Raw genomic sequence first — 23,094 nt, 5'->3', positions numbered from 1 at the left:
GAGAGGTGGCAAATGGAGTTTAATGCGGAAAAGTGTGAGGTGATTCACTTTGGAAGGAGTAACAGGAATACAGAGTACTGGGCTAATGGTAAGATTCTTGGTAGTGTGGATGAGCAGAGAAATCTCGGTGTCCGTGTGCATAGATCCCTGAAAGTTGCCACCCAGGTTGATAGGGTTGTTAAGAAGGCATACGGTGTGTTAGGTTTTATTGGTAGAGGGATTGAGTTTCGGAGCCATGAGGTCATGTTGCAGCTGTACAAAACTCTGGTGCGGCCGCACTTGGAGTATTGCGTACAGTTCTGGTCACCGCATTATAGGAAGGATGTGGAAGCATTGGAAAGGGTGTAGAGGAGATTTACCAGGATGTTGCCTGGTATGGAGGGAAGGTCTTGTGAGGAAAGGCTGAGGGACTTGAGGCTGTTCTCATTAGAGAGAAGGTTAAGAGGTGACTTAATAGAGACATACAAGATGATCAGAGGATTAGATAGGGTGGACAGTGGGAGCCTTTTTCCTCGGATGGTGATGGCTAGCACAAGGGGACGTAGCTTTAAATTGAGGGGTGATAGATATTGGACAGATGTCAGAGGTAGGCTCTTTACTCAGAGTAGTAAGGGCGTGGAATGCCCTGCCTGCAACAGTAGTAGACTCGCCAACTTTAAGGGTATTTAAATGGTCATTGGATGAACATATGGATGATAATGGAATAGTGTAGGTTAGATGGGCTTCAGATTGGTTTCACAGGTCGGTGCAACATCGAGGGCCAAAGGGCCTGTACTGCGCTGTAATGTTCTATGTTCTATGTCGCCTGGTGGCCAGAACCTAGGCTCTGACAATTACATAGAAACATAGAAAATAGGCTCAAGAATTGGCCATTTGGCCCTTTTTGAGCCTGCTCCACAATTCATTTATGATCAAGGTCTATCATCCAATTCAATAACCTGTTCTGACCTTTCTCCCCCATATCTTTTGATTCCTTTATCCCCAAGTGCTCTGTCCAACACAATCTTGAAATTATACAATGTTTTGGCCTCAACTGCTTTCTGTTGCAGAGATTGCCTCTCCAGGCTATCAATTCTTTGGGAGAAGAAATTTCTCCTAATCTCGGGCATAAATGGTTTATTGTATAGCTTTAAACTCTAACCCCTGGTTTTGTTGTCAGGAACATCTATCCTGCATCTACCCTGTCTAATCCTATTAGTTTTTTTTATATTTTTGAGATCCCCCTTCATTCTTCTGACCTCCAGTGAACATTACCCTCACCAATTCAACCCCTTCTCATAAATCAGTAGACATTTGTTGCACTCCCTCTATTGCATCCTTTCTCTGGTTAGGAGATCAAAACTGCACACAACATTACAGATGAGGTCTTACCAAGGCCTAGTATAATTGCAGCAAGACATCCCTGTACCTGTACTTGATTCCCTTCACAATGAAGGCAAAAATAGCATTTAACCTTCTTTGACCCCTGTTGCACGTGCGTGCTTAGCTTCAGTGATATATGAGGACACCAGGTCTTGTTGCATATGCCCCTCTCTGTTTATAGCCATACATGTAATCCACCTTCCTGTTTTTGCTCCCAACCTGATAATCTCACATTTATCCACATTATACTGCATCTGCTATGCATTTGCCCACTCAGCTTGTCCAAATCATACTGAAGCATATCTGCATCTTCCTCACAGCTCATTCTCCTGTCCAGATTAAGAAAATTGGCAAAATTTGGTGCACAAATGTGAATAAAAATTATGGCAACCAAGTGTGGAATCAAACAATGTGTATGTGTCTTAATTTCTGATTTCTTCAAATGGTTGAGGAAGTTATAGTTCAATGTCAATGTTAACAATCCAGTCAATATCTTCAGTTAACACAGTGTCAATGTTGTGCTGCCACCAGGAGTGGGTTTCTTAGGCAGTAGTTCAATAGGTGGCCAATGATCTGAGCTGCTCCTTGTGTTCCACTTATGGCCTGTTACTTATCATCATCTCTGGCCCCTCCTCAAGTAGTTCTATGGTGTCATTGGAGACTTTGACCAAACACTGTCAAGACTGTCATTTCAGCCTTCCATCTGAACAACTCAAAGGCCAAAGGAGAACTTGGCATCTATATTGTGAAATTGTACTCCCAATTTGTTTTACAATCTGTCAAACCTTTATTGAAGTGATCTATAAAGGGATGCCTGACCAGCTGGTCTAATTATGGTGGAATTAAAGGAAGAATGCTTTGCTAACAAAAATGGAGTGAAGTGTCTATAATTCAAATAGGGCCATGGATCTTTGATCGCTTGAGTAGCAACTTGAGGCCTCAGTTTCAAGAAAGAAAAGAAACACTTGCAGTCATACAACATGTTAACAGCTTCGTCATATCCCAAAGTGTTTTACGGCCAATGAGCTACTTTAGAGGCATAGTCAGTGCAGTAGTAAATTTTTCAAGCAATTTGTGCACAGCTAGATCTATTAAATAGTCATGTGTGAGTGACCAAATATGCATTGTTGTGATGTTTAATAACTTTCCATCTAAAAGTCAATGGCTCTGACATTGATTGGTATAATACTGACCAGGCCTGTGTACATACAGTAAGTCCATAAGATATAGAAACAGAATTATGCCATTGGTCCATCAAATCTGCTCTGCCATTCAATCGTGGCAGATATGTTTCTCAACCCCATTCTTCTGCCTTCTCCCTTTCCTAATCAGGAAGTTCTCTATCTCTGTCTTAACCATGCTTAATGACTTGGTCTCCGCAGCCTTCTGTGGCAACAAATACCACAAATTCAGCACCCTCTGGCTGAAGAAATTCCTCCTCCTCTCAGTTCTAAAGGGTCATCCCTCACTCTCGGACTGCTTTTTCGGGTTCTAGTCTGTCCTACTCCAGGAAACATCTCTATGCCGCCACTATCTAGGCCTCTAAGTTTCAATCAGATCCCTCTTTATCCTTCTAAACACCATCGGATATAGACCCAGAATTCTCAACAGTAAACTCTCCATCCCCAGGCTCATTCTTGTAAACCTCCTCTGGGCTCCTTCCAAGGCCAACACACCCTTCCTTGGATATGGGGTCCAAAACTGCTCACACATGCAGTCTAACCAGAGCCTTATACAGCCTCAGCAGTACATCTCTGCTCTTGTATTCTAGCTCTCTCAAAATGAACGCTAACATTACCTTCTCTCGCTCTGCCCATCTACCTGTCCTTTCAATTGGACGCATATCCTTGGATATTTATTTCCCAGTGCTGATCCCCTTGCAGCCACGCCTCTGCCCACAACATTGTGCCAATTCCAATCTGCTATACAAGCTCATATAACTTGTTTTGTGTACTGCGCACAGTAAAGTACAACACCCTCAGTCCTGCATTGAACACCCCACTTTCTCCTATTTGTCCTCTTATCTGCTGTGCCTGAAGTTAAATTACTAACGCTTGCCATACTGTGTCCTACAATTTGTTCTGGAAAATTTTATAACCTTTCCCGAGCCATTGCCCCCTTTTAACTAGTTTAAAGTCCTTGTGACCTCAGTTTGTGCCATCAGTTTGTCTAACTTATTCCAAATGTTTCATGCATTAAGATACAAAGCCTTTAAGTTGGTTCTATTATGGAGTTTCCCACACTTTCATGGTTCCTTGGTACAATATGACATTCTGTGTCTTCCTTTTATTTTCTAATAACAATTAACCCCATCACTAACCAGTAATCCTACATTCTCATTTATGTTTGATTTAATACTGTTCCATGCAATTGAACTGACAACCCCAGTATTTAGTTTAAAGTCCTATCTACAGCCCTAGTTATATGACTTAGCACGACTGTTGTCCCAGCATGATTCAAGTAGAGCCTGTCCCATCGAAACAGCTCCCTCCTTCTCCACTATGAACTCCCCCATGAATTCGAACCCATTTCTCCTACACCAATCTTTGAACCACGTGTTTACCTCTTTAAACTTGTTGACCCTGTGCCAAGTAGCTTGTGTCTCAGTTGGTAATCTGGAGATTACCACCTTTTTTGATTCTGCTTTCTAATTTGGCCCCTAGCTACTCTCATTCCCTTTGAAGAACCTGTTTTCTCTTTTTCTACTTGTATCGTTGTTACCTATGTGTACCACGACAACTGGTTCCTTCCCTTCCTACTCCCAGTTCTTTAGATGAGATATCCTGTATCAGGGTACCAGGCAGGCAGCACAACTTTCGTTCTCCGTGGCCAGAATCGAGAGTCCCAGTGTCTATTCCCATTTCTGACTATACTATCCCTGATTATAACTGCATTTTTTTCTCCCCCCTCCTCCCCCAAAATAAAATGGCTCCCTGTACCATAGTGCTATGATCTGTTCGCTCATCCTCCCTCTAGCCCCAGCTCGTGTCTACACAGGGAGCAAGAATCTCAAACCTGTTAGACAAATTCAAGGGCTGAGGCTCCTTCAACACTATATCCTGGAATCTCTCTGCCTGCCTTGTTTGTAGTTATGCCCCTCCTGTCCCTGATGACTGACTGACTGACTTACGTACTTACGTACTTCAAGGTGGTTAATCTAAGGGATGTGACTGTGTCCTGAAATACAGCATCCAGATAACTCTCCCCTCTATAATGTATCTCCATGTTTAAAGCTCTGAGCCAGAGTTCCTCAGGCAACTAATACTTGCTACAGATGTGGTCTCTATGAACCATGATGGGGTACAACAATATGGAGGCACAGCACATTGTCTGGCCCTGCTTGTGTCTTTTATTTACTTTGTCCTTAATTTTCTTTTTGAAATTTCCTGCTGGTCTTTTAGTTTGTAATCTGTAAATATTTCTTCTATTTCCCTTCAATCTGAAAGTAACCGACAATCAAATTAACAGCTACTACCAACCAATGAACTTGCGTTTGACCTGTGATATTATTCCTTGTTTTGCATTGGCCGCCTCTCTGATCCTGTGTTTCAAGAAAAAGCTTATAAGTTGAGCCAAAAACAAGCAAAAAGTACTTCTTCCCCTCTGCAGCAGAATTCCATGCTGTATCCAAAGTCCCTGAACTGTATACTCACTCAGGCTGTGTCTCATTCCTTCATGACCAAGCAAAGTTAGAACATAGAACTGTACGGCACAGGAATGGGCCCTTTGGCCCATGATGTTGAGCTGAACACGACACCAAGTTAAACTCATCCCTTCTGTCTGCCCTTGGTCTAAATCCCCCTGTTTCTTGCATATTCTGTGCTGATTTAAAAGTCTCTCAAACGCCCCTAATGTATGTGCCTTCACCACTACACCTGGCTCCACATCCTTCTTGTAATGTGGCAATCGGAATTGAATGTAATTGTGAACACCAATGCAAAAGTTTACTCGTCATCGTCCATAATAACACTGGTGACTGATACAAAATAAACTAAACTGAACCACTGTAATTATACATACTTTTTGCATTAGTCTGAGTGTGTCCTGTTGTCTCCATTATTAGCAAACTTGACTTTGTGCTTCATCTTGTAATCTATAACATTGTGATTTCTCTAATGTTACAATTTACCAGTTATTCACAACATGTAATGATTTACAAACATTGAAGTTCTGTGCTATGAAATAATGTTTTTCATTACTTGATATTTGTGTGAGGGGTGTAATTTGTTGCTAAGTGCAAGTTCAAATGTAGCAATTAATGCATACCTGTAACACATTGTAGCTACAATTTTAGAATCCTAGAATCCGTACAGTGCAGAGAGAAGCTGTTCGGCCTATCGAGTCTGCACTGACTCTCTGAAGAGCATCCCATCCTGACCCTGCCTACCCACACAGCCTGAATATCCTGGACACAACGGGGCAATTTATCATGGCCAATCTACTGAACCTGCACATCTTTGGACTATGGGAGGAAACGAGCCCTTGGCAGAAACCCATGCAGAAATGGGGGAGAATGTGCAAATTCCACACACAGTCACCCAAGGTTACAACTGAACCTGGGTCCCTGGCGCTGTGAGCTATTAGCAGTGCTAACCACTGTGCCACTCAAATGTTCAGTTTCAAATTGACAGGGTACGTGTGAAAAGGTTGTTTCTCCCTTGTCGGAGAATATAGGACCAGAGGGCAGAATCTCAGAATAAGGGTTGTCTATTTAAGAGAGAAGAGGAGGAAGTAATTCTCGGAGGATAGTAAATCTGTGGAGTTCTTTATCCCGGAGGGCTTTCGAGGCTGGATTATTAAATATATTCAAGGCTGAAATAGGCAAATTTTTAACCAGTAAGGTAATCAAGGGTTGTAGGAAAAAGGCAGTGAAGACGGGGAAAAGACAAGAAAAAGTGGGGTTGAGGATTGCCAGATCAGCCATATCTCGAGTGGCAGAGCAGTGATGTGCTGATTGGTCTACTTCTATTCATAAATCTTATGAACTTTAACAGTGCATCATTCCCTAATAGGCTGTGCTGGAGTGTCAGTTTAGATAATAAATCCAAATCCTAGAGGATGGCCTATTCCGGGACAACAGGGACAGATGTTAATACTGATTGGGTCAATTTTGTACATAATTCTATGCCAAAGTTTGTTGCTTCAATGGATCAGTGCAATGTCTGTGATAAATGGCATCAACTCTTGGTGACTCAATCTGTGTTAACACCTAAAATACTCTAAATTTGTAGAAATGTTCTTGAATGTAATTTTTTTTAAATGAACTCTTCTTTGTAACGGGGCACAACATATTGGCACTTGATGATCTGAAGATCACACATTATTCTCCAAACAGTAAATTTATGGTCTTTGACAATCTGGCTGAGGGACATTAATTGTAAACCATCTTACTCGGATTTAATGAAAAACACCCAACAGAAAAAAAAACTTTCTGTACATTGAAGATGATTTGAAAATATTCTGTTGCAGATTGTATGAATTCATAGAAGTTCTTGTTTTGTGCACAGATTACTATAGACTTGTTGTGTCTGCTGGAAACTTCTGTTCGGGTCGTCCAATTCCTGTGGGATCTGAAAGATCCTGATCATCTTCAGATTGATAACTCCCAACAGTAAAATGAGATTAATTAGACTGTGGAAGAGGGAAGAATGCCTGGGTAGAAGAGTATGGGTGTAAAAATCTGCATCTTTATACTTGTACATAGCATAAAGCTAATGTGTATTTGTACTCAGTCAGTAAAATAAATCACACTATATGCTGTATATGAAAAGCTGGATTGAATTGTTGCTGCAATCCAGAAACCACTTGAGCTGTTTCCACATGCTGCTGGTAGCCAGTAACGGCTGCAAAATGCCATATTTAGAATTTCATCCACCCAGACAAAAATTACACCTACAGCAGTGTTTTTCTAAACTTCTCTGTGTGGGGGCCTCTCCACAAATATTGACACACACCCTTATAAAGGTGGCATATTTCAAGAAACACTTGCATCCCAAGATGTTCTTGACTAGCTAAAAGGAAACAGTATATTTGTTGTATTAAGTGTCCATTAGTTTACAGCAACTGAAAGATATTAAGTCATCAAATAAGGAATTCACCAGATTGTTTGTGTGTTGTTTTTTTGCTCCAGTGGGGTATGCTTATAGATCCTAGTCTGAACTTCTGGTTGGGGAATGTTCCCTTAATGAAGAGCATCCTTTTTTTTTGTAAATATGCAGATGAAGAAATTTGATAAAGTGAAAGACAACATGGATAGTTGAGTCTCTTTCCCAGAGTGGAAATGTCAAATACTGGGGTATATACATTTAAGATGAGGAGGGATCATTTAAAGGAGACACGCAAGGCAGGTTTTCTCACCCAGAGGATGGTAGGTGCCGAACGTGCTGCCGAGGAAGTGGTAGAAGCAGATAACAGTAGCAACCGTTCAGAGGCATTTAGACACGTGAAAGGCAAGGACTAGAGGGAAAAGGACCACGTGAAGGCAGATGGGTTTAGTTCAGAATGGTATCATGGTCAGTGCAGTAATAGTGGCCAAAGGGCTTGTTTCTGTGCTGTACTGTCCTATCTATCATTAAAGTCACTCGTTTCTTTGATGTTCTCGATTATTAACCTTTGTTTGGCTTTTAAAAGCAGGTTATATAGCCCTTACAACGTTAACCTAGATTTCAGTCAGTAGTCTGGACCCTACATATGAAACAATAGTAATTATTCAAGTATTGCCTCTTCCCAACTTCGTTTTCTGATTTTCTGCTCCATTAATACTCGTGTTGGCTATAACATTGGGCAGCATGGTGGCTCAGTGGTTAGCACTGCTGTCTCACAGCGCTAGGGATCCGGGTTCAATTCCACCCTCAGGCGACTGTCTGTGTGGAGTTTGCACACAGACCTGTGTCTGTGGGTTTGCTCCGGGTGCACTGATTTCCTCCCACAGTCCAAAGATGTGCAGGCTAAGTGGATTGCTCAATTGCCTGTAGCATTCAGGGATGTGTAGATTAGGGGATGCATCTGGGTGGAATGCTCTGAGGGTCGGTGTGACTTGTTGGGCCAAGGGGCCTGTTTCCATGCTGTAGGGATTCTATTCTATTCTATGAAAATCAGAAATTTTTAAAAATTCCACTCAGATTTTGTGAATGTCTTGCCAGTTAAAATCAATATGAATGTTAGACTTCTGTTCGATATAAAATGGAAAATATAGGAAATACGAGAATGTTGATCTGCAACTGGAAGAGAGCGTAAGACTGTAGCTAATCTATGCATTTCCAACTTTTTAAAAAAAATTTAGATCTGAAACATTTGTATATTTCCTTTATCCCTGCATTTTCGTATTTTTGTTTTCTGACATAAAATGTGTACGTACATCCTTCATGTTGGACGAGCTGAATATTTTCACAATTATTGTGAAGAAAGCTATTTTTGTTTTAGCACATATGTTTTTAAGCACATATAGAAATATATTCCTTGAATCATCAGTCTTTCTTCTTACTTGCAGGGAGCTGGCACTGCAATAGGAGAACTACCTCCCTACTTCATGGCCCGAGCAGCTCGCCTGTCAGGCACAGAAACAGATGAGGAGCTTGAGGAAATACTGGAACGTGATCAGAACGCAGAGGTGAGTTTATTTGTTGAAGGAGGGGATAGGATGGGGTAGATTTTTACTGAATGAAGTAATTGTGCAATTATCTCAATTCCAGTAACTGATTCCTGGTGTCTCAGACTGGAGTTATCAGCAGTTTAAATCTTGGGAAAGTTATTAGCTTACAGACTGTAGTTGCTTTTTATAATGCTGACTAACCAACGGTCAGAAGTGGATTGCTGCCAGGAAATGACAATTCCACCTTTAAAATGTCTTGAATTATGTTTTTATTTTAACAAGTGATAAAACTACAGATGCAAGTAGAATTTGCTTTGCTTTGCTTTCCTGTACCTGAGGTACAACCAGGATTTAAGTATTGTAGTCCATAAACGTGGAGCTGGATAAACACAGCAGGTCAGACGGCATCAGAACAGCAGTATCGTAATCTGTCTAGTTAAGTTTAATCAAAGCATGTAGATTACTTAAGTTATTTTTAGGTCAAATGTAACAATTGCAGAGTACTAAAAAGCAGTAATAATTTGTACATGTTAATCTTCTGAAAATGTCGCCATTTCTGACATTTGGAAAGTTACTGTTTAAAGAGAGGGAAAAAAACTTGTACAAGAAAGAAGCAAGATCTTCACACTGGAGAGGAAAAAATAGCTATTAATGGGATAGGAATAGCTGAAAGTAAAATCTTGTCAAATGGTTAAAAAGTAAAGTAGAATATGTTGTAAAATGCTAAACAAGTGCTCTGATAAATGAAGTGGAACCATTTTCGAGTCTAAGGCTCTGGGTCAATGCTCCTAAAAGATCTGACTATCTTTCTTTAGTTCACGACTTTATAAACCACAGCTGAATTACACACTCATCCTCAAGTCCTTTCCTTATTTGAGACAGGCTGGATTATTTTTTTCATTGTTAAAGAATGCATCCGCAGGTCAGTTTTTAACACTGATCTACATTTTTAGTTATTAACTTAACAGATCAACAAACATTTTAGATAGGGAGTTTACGTGGAGAGTCATTGGGATATACAAAGCTTCAAATGTAATACCATGACAGAACTTTGAGTTCAAACCAAATTTATTTCAAAATGAATACAGTTTGGGAAGGGGAGAGGATTAAATGAACACATTGTTTGAGAGTTAGCTGAGATACTTGGCAGCTTTCTGGGCTGCCAGATTTTGTAATTCTAACTTAAATTGCCAGTGTGTATGTCTGTCTGGTCATTGAGATGAAATAACTTTTTTTCTGAGTAGCATGTCTGTATGGCAAGTTTTAATTGATACCTTTGTTAATTAGTACAATGTGTCATCTTGAACCTTTTCTGGGTGCTTCTCATCCACAGAATCCAGGTATATTTTTTAACACACAAGCTAGTTGCATTCCATAACACGAGGTTTCCTCTGTAATGATGACAATAGCCACTTGACAGAAGTTTTATAGAAACTTTTGAGTCAATTCACTGACCTGACATTATGAAGAAATGCCAAGACTGCTTAAATGAAGAATGACAGCACTGACTAAACCAGGTGACAAATGCCTTTCTCTTTTCCTGATATCCTATAACCATACTCTAAAGGAAAGTCCAGTCTGACAGTTACCCATTTATTTGGTGGCTTTTATGTCTCGAACAGGAGTGCATGGGCAGTGCTCCTCAGCTGTAACTAGTCTAGTTCTGTATTGAAATGCAAGGAATTATTATTTTTTCTGAATGTAATAAAGCTCTTCAGTGAATGAAATATTCATACCGCACCTCCCAACATGTATGTATTGTGTCAATGAACACATTTTCAACCCATCAAAACTGTTAGAATTCACCACTCTTCATCTTCCATGTTGGTTAGGCTCCAGGTCTGGGGAAGAGAAAAATATAGGCTATATACAAACTATATCTAAGGAAAGATACACTAGCATTTGAGACAACTCAGAGAAGGTTCACATCGGTTGCAAGTGCTGGAAGTTGGATTTGAAAGTTAAGTGGTTTTTGTTATTTTGGTTTGCTGGTTCTGTTGTCTTTGACCAGCACAGCTGAAGAGCATTTTTCTGTGCGGCAGACCTCGGTGCCTCTAGGACTAGGCTGATATGAGATTTGGAGAACGAGAGACAAATTATTGAAATATACAAGATTTTAGGGGACTTGATACGGTAGATGTGGAAAGATTGTGGTAGAAATGAGGACCAGAGGTCATAACTTCAGAATAAGGAGTCTCCACAATTAAGGTACAGATGAGGAATTTCATCTGAGGGTTGTGAATCTGTGAAGTTCTTTGCCTCAGTTCCTCTGCATTAGTGTCATTAATTATGTTAATTATTTTAATCAGTGTGGGAATGAAAGGTTATGGAGAAAAGGCAGGACAGTAGAGTTGAGAATTATCCAATCAGCAATGATCTCATTTAATGGCAGAGCAAGCTCGATGAACTAAATGGCCTATGCTGCTCCTACATCTTATGGTCTTGTTTTACTTTCTTGAGAGTTGAGAGTTCCAGAACATGTGGGAACATAAAGTGTATGGGGATCAGGATGGAAATTACCTTTCAGATATTGCTGAGCCTTTTGTCATTTGTTCGTAGGATGTGGGTGTCCTTGGCAAGGGCAGTGTGAATTGTCCATCTCTAATTTCTTTGGAGTTTGGCTGATGGGAAAAGGATTTGAAAAGCAGTGATGATTCAACCACCAGCACGACTCTGCTGAGATTTGGAGTTTAGATAGTGTGAATTTTCAATTGGAACTGATCCTGATTTTTGATATCTCAACAGATCTTATTGATGCTTTCGTTCCTATAACAACTGAAAACAGTTTTTCAGCAATTAAAATGTACATTGTCAATGATTTTCACGATTCTTTTAGATTTTTTTTGAATCACCTGCATCCAGCCCAAAGTTGACCACAGCCAGCTTTTGCTGTGAACTGGTATCCAGAATGGAATTTAGTTAAGACTGCCTGTACTCTCCAAGACCTTTAGGACTGGCTACTTGTATTCCACACCCTCCTAAAATATTAGCTCCTGGACTGTAGTTTGTTGGAACCAAATGGAGGCAATGCCCTCATGGATATTATTGCTGGACTGTTAATCCAGAGACCCAGGTAATGTTCTAGGGGCATAGGTTCGAATCCTGCCACGGCAGATGGTGGAATTTGGATTCAATAAAATATCTGAAATTTACAGTCTCATGATGACCATGAATCCATTGCCGATTATCTGAAAACCCATCTGGTTCACTCATGTCCTTTAGGGAAGGAAATTGCCATCCATACTTTGTCTGGCCTACATGTGACACCAGACCCTCAGCAATGTGGTTGACTCATAACTGCCCTCTGGGTAATTAGGGATGGGCAATAAATGCTGGCCTAGCCAGTGATGCCCTCAACCCATGAATGAATAAAGGAAAAAATAATACTGGGTGTGCTCTGTTGTATCATAGAGTGGCCAATCTGCATATGTCAACCTAGACTGAGTAGCACCAAGTTACTTGATTATGGGTTATCATTGACCAGCCTAGGACTAACTTCCTATGCAGTCGAGCTTCAAACAGGTTTCCTGATGGTAATGGAAAGTAGAAACCATTCTGATTGTGTTCCTTCCCACAAAATTTTGTCAGAACAAACTGTTTCACCCAATATTTGCTACAGGTGAGCCAGATTATTGATAAAAACCAAAGGAGAAAATCTGGAATGTTGTGTCCAATGGGTAGATCACATTTTAATGACTGCCTTAACTTGTTTGAGGTATAATTGGAGCTCAGTAACCAATGTTTCTGACAAGTTAGAGCTTTCCTTTTTGTTATTAAAAAGAAGACTTGCCCAAACAACTTCAGGAAGGGGTGTTTCCTTTTTGGTTTTGCATGCAGTCGTAAAATGAGTATGTTTTAGGTGTTCTTCATTATAGGTTACCTTTGCATAGACCCAAGGGATTAAATTACTCATCTGGCTACTGCATGTTGTGTTAAGATTATGCATAATGGGTTTTGCCCGTTATGTTGAGATGAACAATGAAACGTTCACAAAATGACTAAAACCCAAAAGCATACATGTGGCACTGATACTGTCGTATCTTGTATGAGTCAGGGTTCTTAAAATTAATTTGTGCAGATGTGATTTATGTATTTTGTTACTGCCATCAGTCCTTATTAACATTCTTCCTAGAAATGTACCTCCCAAATTTTTGATTAAGCTAGGCTATTTGTGTTTGTAAGTTAAGACGGTGAGGTCTATTTTGATGGGATTTTTGCAGCTTTGTTACTTCAGTTGATTGGGGAGGAATGATGGCAGCAAAAAGCAATGTAAATCGTATCCGCCTGTATGTTTCACCTGGAACAGGTAACCACTGGAACTTGAGGGGAAGAATCTGTGGGAAATTAATTAATTCTAAAGAAAATTATTAGAACAGAACCAGTCTGTTGCTGATATATTAGAGTGCATAAAACAGCACTTAGAAGGGAAGTATGCAGATTCCTGTTTAATTAGTCATAATCAGATGCTGTTCTAATTCAGAGATAGTAAGAACTGCCAATGCTGGAGTCAGAGATCACAGTGTGGAGCTGATGAACACAGCAGGCCAGGCAGCAACAGAGGAGCAGGAAAGCTGATGTTTCGGGTCGGACAGGGGTCCCAACTTGAAACGTCAGCTTTCCTGCTCCTCTGCTGCCTTGCCGGCTGTGTTCCCCCAGCTCCATGCTGTTCTAATTCAAGCAAGTCTTTTATAAATAATAGAAAAAAATGGAGGATTCCTGGATAGTCACAACTTGGGAGATGTGCTGACATTGAAGCCCAACCATGCCCAGAGTTGTCACAAATGTGAAAATTTGATTAAACAGCCAAATTGCCTAATTTTACCTAACTGTCTAATTCAGGTTAAGAGTATGCAGACCTAAGGTTTTCCTCATTACCAGAAACATCACTAAAACTGTTTTTAGCCAATGGCTACAAGTAAAGTTGAATTGCTAATTTATAACTTTATAACTTTACCAATTTAAAAAAGTTCCTATTCATATAAAGACAGTGACACAAAGATGAACAAGACATTAATTATATGAGTGAGGAAGAAACACTGATAGCGCCAGTTCAGACCATAGACATCAAAGAATTATTTTCTTTCGGTTTCTTTTGATTCCTTCTGACTCTTTACTGATGACAAGGGGTGTGGGTACACTGATTCGCTGGTTGTGAATTTGTTCTTTCAATATCTTGAAGGAGGTTTACCCTTTTTCCCCTTTCAGCATTGGATTTTGCAAACAGAAAATGTTACTGAAGGAAGGTGAAAAAGAGTGGCTAGCCACTGGATTTTCTTTTAGTTTTCCATCCAAAAGGGAGAGAGAGAGGACTGTGTTTTAACTTCACAATCTGGAAGTTTCTGTTATATTGTCTACACGCAAGGTTGTAGCCACCTGCCGAGGAGCCAATCAAGAGGTTGTTACTATGTGGAGCTCTCCTGAACCCACGTCAACTGATGCCAATTGAAAAGCCAATCAAATATCTATCTTTGGGCAGAATGGCTACAGATGCACACAGGTGGTGTCAATTTGTCTGGAGTTCTCACTCATTGATTCAGTTAGATGACATTGTACATATAATTCATAATGTGCTCTGGTAATTTTGTTTATAAAACTGCAAAAATCTTCTAACACAGCTTCCTTGGTTTAAAGCAGTATCTTTTTCCACTTGTAGTCCATAGTCCCGAAAAAAGTGGTCATTACGCGATGGGGAAGTGGTAAAGGAGTTAAGAGGAAAAGTGATTTTGAAAGTAGCCCCCAACACTGAGCCAAAAGTAAATTGCTGTTGATTGTGTATCCAAGTTATACATTACAGTTTCGAACTTTGTCCTGACTACCTTAAACCCTTCTCCTGTACTAATGGATTGAAAGGAAAATTATTTTATCCAACAATATTTATCAATATTGAAAAGCAGGAACTTTAGAATTGCCTGCAAATCCATGAATTTTATCATCCTAGCCTATAATATGTTTACAATTTTTTCTTGTAACTTTAAAAAACTAAATTTCAAGTTTTCCAAGTACCTCAGGCAACTAACTTTCTACCTGAGCATTTTGAATAATGTTTTGGCAACTTGTTTATTGTGTTATTACTCAAATCTTGGCTGTCAAGGAAACGACCAGAGAACATAGGAGCACGGCTTAGTGTTTCAAGCCTGCTCCGCCATTCAGTGGGATCCTGGCCACTTGTGGTCTCCGGTTCATTTTTGCATCTGGTCCCAATAACCCTTGAGTCTTTTTTCAGCAAAAATCTACTGAACTCTGTCTTGAATAGATTTAGAGACACAGCTTCCACTACCTTCTGAAAAGGAAAATTCCATACTGTAACAACCCTTTGAGAAAAAACAACTTTGCCTCATTTCTGTTTTAAAAAGGGGACTGCTTATTCTTTGCCTGCTAGTTTGCCTCCAATCAAGAGGAAATATTCTCTGGGTATCTAACCTAATGTCTCCTCAAGTACCTGTATATTTAAAATAGAAGCATTTGCATTTTTCAATGTCCGTAGGAACTATCAGTACATTAAATTGGACACCAAACATTACAACTGCTGTCAGATATACAATTGCAGTTTATCTGATTTTGTGGATGAATGGTAAATTTAATATTTCATGTCCTTTACTTTACATTCAAGGGCATCTAGACGTGGGCAATAAATACTTGCCCAGCCAGCAAAACCCATATTTCGTGAATGAATACAAGTTGCTCGAAGGAACAAGATTGAGAACAATGTCACTATGAAAGCCAGCTCCAACATGCCTGAGAAACTGAGCATTGTCTAAGTGCTACAGAAGAAAGCAAACAATTAGGGTAATCGGACCTTTACTGGTCTGGAAGTATCTCTGCTGAGTTTCTCTCCAATATCCAGAACTTACAAAATGAGATCTGTAACATATATTTGGCCCTCAAAACAGTCTGCTTCATCCATTTAAAAAGTACTTTATTTTGAAGAAAAAATTTAAGATGCTAGTATGTCAGACTAAAAAGTTGATATTCAGTACACTGTTTTGAATTGATTGAACTTCAGGACAGCATAAAGACAAATAATAATTCAAAAGAGTAGCTTTTTCTTTGTAAAATTCCAACTAATTCTACTAGAATTCACACCCAGTCCCAAATGGGCTACTGGTATAACAGTCTTTAAATTATGTACTTTCCTGCTGCCAGTCATGACAGTTTCTCAGTTCTGAGGAAGGGTCACTCAACCTGAAATGTTAACTTGATTTCTCTCCACAGATGCTGCCAGACCTGCTGAACTTTTCCAGCAATTTGTTTTTGTTTGTGACACTTTCTCTCATGCCTTTCAATGTCAAAATGACTAGTTACAACCTGTGACATTTTGCATTTAGTTTTGGCAATTCTGGACCCTTGCAAAATTTTAAATATCAGTAATGCTTAAAAATACACCTGTTGAAGCTTTTCATCTTGCCCTCCTCGGGGCTTTTCGCATGAATATAAATTTAAGGGGAAAACAAATGTTCATACTGTGTGAGAAAAGAATGTTGATTGGTTAATAAGTGGACTCTGATTGATAAATGTGTTAGCCTGATGGTTCTTGACAATTAACGGCCAGGGTGCATCATAACGTGTTATGGCAACTGCTTTTTTGAAAACCGCAAGTAACTACAGAGAGTCGTGAATGCAGCCCAGTCCATCATGCAAACTGGCCTTCGATCCATTGACTCCGTCTATACTTCCCACTGCCTTGGGAAAGCAACCAACATAATCAAAGATCCCTGCCAACCCAGTTATATTCTCTTACACCCTCTGCTATTGGGCAGAAGATGTAAAAGTTTGAATACATATTGAACAGATTCTTCCCTCTTATCAGATTTCTGAACAGACCTCAAATGTTGATGTTGATCTCTCTCTCTGCACCTTCTGTGTTCTACACACTGTTCTGCTACCCATTGCACTTTGTGTGGTGCAGTGTGCCTGTATTGCACGTATACCAACACTTTTTCACTGTATCTCCGTATGTGTTACGACAATAAATTAAGCTCAAACTCAGGTTTTTCTTAAATCTTAAAAACAGAAAGGTTGAATTCTATTGGTCAAGGCATTGCTCTGAGTAAAGAACCAGCTTTCACCTGTTCTGTTCAATTGAAACAAATGCAGGACATGTTTGTGTTCCTTCTGCCTGCAAACGAAAGAGCCTTTTATATTAATATTGTAGCATCCAATGCATGCAAATGTGCCTTAAGTCAAGCCTGATTGACAATCCTGAATTGGTTGTTCGTATAACTTATTGCCCACTCAGGATTAATGACAAACTACGCCCATGTTGCTAGTGGATAATAGCATTTTTGGAATAGCTAGCTCCATCAATTTCTGAAATGATAAGAGATACTTTATCCTTACAAGGTAATCGGAGGTATGCTGGGCACTTTTCAGGGCCAAGGTGACGGCTTTGTGGCTATTCCTGAATTTGCACAATATGCAGCAAGTAGTAATCTGATCAGAGTAGCCATTATCCAGCAGGATGGTTTTGTGCCTTATTTCAGCATCAAGCTTGAAAGGTAAACAAGTGGCTTGAGCCTTATTTATGAGATTTTTAAAGAGACCAATCTTATAATGCTTGGATCTGAAGATTCTCTACCACACGCCTACCTTCATTGAGATGTACAGCACAGAAACAGATCCTTCGGTCCAACTTTTCGATGTCGACCAGATATCCTAAATAATTCTAGTCCTACTTGCCAGCATTTGGCACATGTCCCTCTAAACTCGTCCTAGTCATGTACCATCCAGATGCTTTTTAAATGTTGCAATTGTACCAGCCTCCACCAGTTTCTCCACCAGCTTATTCCATATATGCACCACCCTCTGCATGAAAAAGTTGCCTGTCAGGTGCCTTTTAAATCTTTCCCCTCTCACCTTTAAATTTATGTCCTCTAGTTTTGGACTCATCTGCTTTGAGAAAAAGACCTTGGCTATTCACCTTATTGATGCCCATCATGAAGGATCACTAGACCCGAAACGTTAACTCTGTTTTTCCCTTCACAAATGCTGCCAGACCTGCTGAGCTTTTTCAGCAACTTTTGTTTTTGTTCCTGATTTACAGCATCTGCAGTTCTTTCGGTTTTTATGATTTTATAAACTTCTGTGAGGTCATCCGTCAGCCTCCAACACTCCAGAGAAAATAGCCCCAACCTATTCAACCTTCCCCTATAGCTCAAACCCTCCAACCCTGGCAACATCCTTGTAAATCTTTTCTGAACCCTTTCAAGTTTGACAACATGGGTGGCACGGTGACTTAGTGGTTAGCACTGCTGCCTCGCAGCACCAGGGGCCCAGGTTCAATTCCAGCCTCAGGTGACTGTCTGGAGTTTGTGTTTGGAGTTTGCAGATTCTCCCTGTGTCTGTATGGGTTTCCTCTGGGTGCTCCGGTTTCCTCCTGCTGTCCAAAGATGTGCAGGTGAGCTGGGTTGGCCGTGTTAAATTGCCCATAGTGTCTGGGGGATGTGCAGGCTAGGTGGGTTAGCCAAGGGAAAATGCAGGGTTATGGCGATGGGGTGGGTTTGAGTGGGATGCTCTTTGGAGGGTCAGTGGGATCAATGGGCTAAATGGCCTGCTTCCACACTGTAGGGATTCTATGTACATCCTTCCTATACCAGGGAGACTAGAATTGAGCGCAATATTCTAGAAGAGGCGTAACCTGTACAGCCGCAAAATGACCTCTGAATTCCTATACTCAATGTACTGACCAATAATAGCAAGCATATCAATGGCAGCCTTCACTACCTTGTCTACCTGCAACTCTGCTTTCAAGTAACTATGAACCTGCACTCCAAGGCCTCTTTGTTTGGCAATGCTTCCCAGGACGTTGCCACTTAGTTTAAGCCCTGATTTGCCCGACCATAATGCAGCAACTCACATTTATCTAAATTAAACTCCATCTGCCACTCCTTGGCACATCAGCTCATCTAATCAAGGTCCCGTTGTATTCTGAGAGAACGTTCTTCGGCTTTCCACTACACCCAATTTTAGTGTCATCTGCAAACTTGCTAACCATACCTCCTGTATTCGCATCCAAATTATTTATATAAATGACAAAAAGCAGTGAATCCAGCAGTGTACATGTTGGAGGTACTACAATTCCATGTGCTACAGGATTGGCCTTATTGGTAAATTTGTAAGTACGCTTGAGCCATTTGTTCATTGTGCAAGCTTGAAATTGAAATAGAGCATTAAAAGCTATTCTGCAGGATAATGGTTATCTGATCAGATAATTTCTCATTGTACTTTGCACAAACTCATAAATGGCCCTAAAGCTGTCATTTTTGATCCTGAAAAATTCCCCGACTACCTCAGATAAGCGATCTCAAAAGTTTGAGCAACAACTGAAGCAAGCTGTATCATGCTGCTGCAATGCAGTCGCAACAGAGGTGGTGTTCGTCACTAACAGGATACGACTTTACAGCCAGAGATGTTTTGCTTGCCTCACAAATGAGTAATGTGGTCTATGAATTTCGGTACCAGTGTAATGCCAGGTGCGAGTCTGTACTCTCCAAAGACTGAAGGTTATTTATCAAAGAGCATATCATTTCAGCCTTGTGCAGCAAATATGGCACTGTCTATACCTAAGCAGTCTGAACTTGCAAAACTGCAACGTAGTGTCTGACATTGGATCCGATTCTTCATTTGGACAACATTTGCTTTGTATTCCTCTGCGAGTATGAAGAATTGCCCTGAAAACCAACTTAGAATTGTTATTTGGGCTCACAGTGTGACACATTTGCTTACTGAAAGCTATTTACACTGATATGCAGAGTCCTGTTCTTTGCAGATGGAAAGAACATGCACATACATTGTGCCTTTTTTCAATTCAACAAAATAAATGAGTCATTTGCTGGTTTATTTTTCCGGGCCAATCAGAGTCAAACTGCCTGGTTTAAAATCTAAAGACCGTTAGCTGCCAGGCTGTCACCATTAACTAATACATCCTCCATGGCAACATTTCTACCTATCAGAGTCCACTTGCAGTATACATGCTGGTTTGTCCCTTAAATCGGTATTCTTGTGAATTGTCATGATGAGTGTCAGACAAAAATTATTGAACAAAAGTGTTTTTCAGCTGTGCTCAAGATGTGCATTACTAAATGACTACTTTAAAATTAATCATGGAATCATTCAGTCATACAGTGTAAATAGTCCCTTTGGCCCATTGAGTCTGCACTGACACAAACTACTCTAACTCTGCAGTAGACACAGTTTCCAGCACTTGGCCTGTAACCTTGACTATTACAACATTTCAAGTGCTCATCCAAGTACTTTTTAAACGTTATTTGGCTTCCTGCCTCAACTACCCTCGCAGGAAGTGCATTCCAGATTCTCACTTGCCCCTGTATGAAAACCTTTTCCTCAAATTCCTTTTAAACTTCCTGTTTTTTCACTGTAAAAGTTTCCCCACTTGTTATTGACCTTTTGACTAAGGAGAATACTGCTTTCTATTCTCCCTGTCCATGCCCCTTATGTACACCTCAATCAGATCCCCTCTCAGACATCACTACTCCAAAGAAAACCTGCGCTTATCCAGTCTCTCTCCATAGCTAAACTGCTCTATCTCAGGCAACATCCTGGTAAATCACCTCTGTATCCTCCCTAGTGCATCACATCCTTCCTGTAGCTTGATGACCAGAACTGCACACAGTACTACTGTGTAACCTAACCAAAGTCTTATACAGGTTCTGCAAAACCTGCCTGTTCTTTTAATCCATGCCAGAACTGATGAAAAACATGTGTCCCTATGTTTTTCTAACCATACTATTAACCTGTCCTGCCATCTTCAGGGATCTGTGGACAATAATCCTAAGATTCCTTTGAGCCTCCTAGTATCCTGCTGTTCATTCTGCTCCCTTGTCCTGTTACTTTTTCCAAAGTGCATCACTTCTCACTTAGAGTTAGATGCCATTTGTCACAGATCTGTCTATTTGACCAATTTGTCAGCATCTTCATTAAACTCAAGACGCTAAAACCTCCCTGTCAACCACCCAATCTTTGTGTCATCTGCAAACTTACTTGTCGTCCCATTTCCCCGCCACGTTTTCTTTTATATTGTTTATAGGTATTGTGAATAATAAGGGACCAAGCACTGATCCCTGTGGTACATCACTGGACACGAGCCTCAGTCACACAAATAGCCTTCTACCACCACCATCTAACTCCTCCTCCTCCCACTAAGCAAATTTTGGATCCAATTTGCCAGGTTACCCTGGATCTTGTGTGCTTTTATCTTCTTTATCAGTCTCCCATGTGGAACCTTGTCAAAGACTTTGATAAATTGTTTAATTAAGGAAGTTACCTTGATTTTTGTTTTTAAATTGCCATACTTCATAGTTTTTTTGAGAGGCACCAATTGAGGAGAAACCATAGTTTTTGATTATGCTCCTGGTTTCATTTCTGAGGAGGGGTCACCAGACCTGAAATATTAACTCTGATTTCTCTTCACAGATGCTGCCAGCCCTGCTGAGCTTTTCCAGCAACTTCTGTTTTTGTTTCTGATTTACAGCATCTGCAGTTCTTTCGGTTTAGATTTGCCTGTGATATTCTCAGTGGTTGTGTAGCTGGCCAAAATTCAGTCTCGGACTTGTGCATAAAATGTAGCAAGTTGGGCAAAATGTTTGAGATCTGCTATAATCCTTCTGATAGTACTCCAGCAGGAATCTGTTCATAAAGAAAATTGACCATAAAAAGCTCTGGACTAAAGTCACGTTTTAAATAGTAGGCTGGAGGAGTTCACCATCATCCTTGTCCCACTACTCCACGGTTTGTAACATAAATTAAAAGATACTTTTTCCAGTTGCTAAGCTGATGTATTAATGCCTTCATATATATCAGTTGCTAAATAAAAAAAAAAATCTATTAACTGGATTTCTTTACACAATTAAGGGTTTATTATCAAAACAAAGCTTACTCAATAAAGATCCAATAATTGGTTACCTCGCGCAATAATTTTGAAGCATAAATGCTTATCTGTCTTATTATCTCCAAAAGCACTTTTACAAAACACACTCTGTCTAGGAAAAGAGGAGAAAAATATTCTCTGCAGAAAATGGCATTCTGAAAATAAAAAACCAATGGCTTGTTCTTGAAGGTAAAAGGATAAGGCTTAGAATATTCTAAAGCCTGTTGCTCTGATTTTCTGACACATATGAGCAAGTCACTAATCATGGACGGTTGTCTCTGAAATCTTGTAGACACAGCAATTTTGAGATCTTCTTTCAATCCCTCTTTCAGAAGGACAAACGTCTTTCACCCAGAACTGATGTAAAGGGGTTTATTTTCAGAAATGGAAGAGATCAGTTGGGTTGGTTGTTTCATAGCAAGCTTTCTTCCAACTTAGCTGGTTCTTAACATGCTTTTTCTCCAAATGAACCAGGTCTCCAAGCCTTTCTCTATTCAAAACTTAGACCCAGGAGGACTTTCAGACAAGAAAACAGTTATCACCAGTCATGTGCTTTCTAGAAAATCTTATTTAAGAAAAATCTCCAATGCCCACAGTGAACTTTAAATGTCACTCTAGGTATGTACACAATGTTTGAAATAAGTTCCTTTTTCCATCATCCTTCAAAATGCAATTCCTCCACAAAGTGTCTTTGTAACTAGTGCAAATTCTTTCCAACCAGCTAAAGAAATTTTCAAAATCTCGAATCAGTTTTTGAAACCCATGTAGAGCACATGTAGGGGATACGTGATTTGGCATAGTGTGACATTTGACAAGTTTCTATACACGTGTAAGCATCAGTAATGTGCATCACGTCCCACAGGCAGTGGAAGAATATCTGGTCATTAGCTGAAATGTGTGACCCGAAACATGTTAGTTAAAGGTCTAGAACTAGATATCGTTCTCTTACTCGTGATTCCTCCGGCAGCTCATTCCATACATGCACCACCCTCTGCATGAATAAGTTGTCCCTTGGGTCCCTTTGTCTTTTTCCTCTCGCCTTAAACCTATGCCCTCTAGTTTTGGACTCCCCTACCCTGGAAAAATCACCTTGGCTATTCACCCTATCCATGCTCCTTTTATGATTTTATAAACCTCTATAAGATCACCCCTTAGCCTCTGAGATAGTAAGAACTGCCAATGCTGGAGTTTGAGATAACACCGTGTGGAGCTGGAGGAACACTGCAGGCCAGGCAGCATCAGAGGAGCAGGAAAGCTG

At 40.2% G+C, this 23,094-nt stretch overlaps 1 protein-coding gene across 1 annotated transcript in view; it reads left to right on the top strand.

Annotated features, from left to right (window-relative positions):
• vmp1 (vacuole membrane protein 1) overlaps positions 1–23,094 on the top strand; it is an 88,802-nt gene that overhangs the window by 21,242 nt on the left and 44,466 nt on the right. Inside the window, exon 4 of the mRNA XM_020534604.2 lies at positions 8,852–8,971. Within this exon, the coding sequence (XP_020390193.2) occupies positions 8,852–8,971 (120 nt within the window). The remainder of the gene's footprint in view (positions 1–8,851; positions 8,972–23,094) is intronic.

The sequence above is a fragment of the Rhincodon typus genome, chromosome 26 (genome assembly GCF_021869965.1).
Source record: "Rhincodon typus isolate 14 chromosome 26, sRhiTyp1.1, whole genome shotgun sequence".
Lineage (NCBI taxonomy): Eukaryota > Metazoa > Chordata > Chondrichthyes > Orectolobiformes > Rhincodontidae > Rhincodon > Rhincodon typus.
Note: the sequence above shows the minus strand (reverse complement) of the source record. Positions and strands in the feature narration are given on the sequence as shown.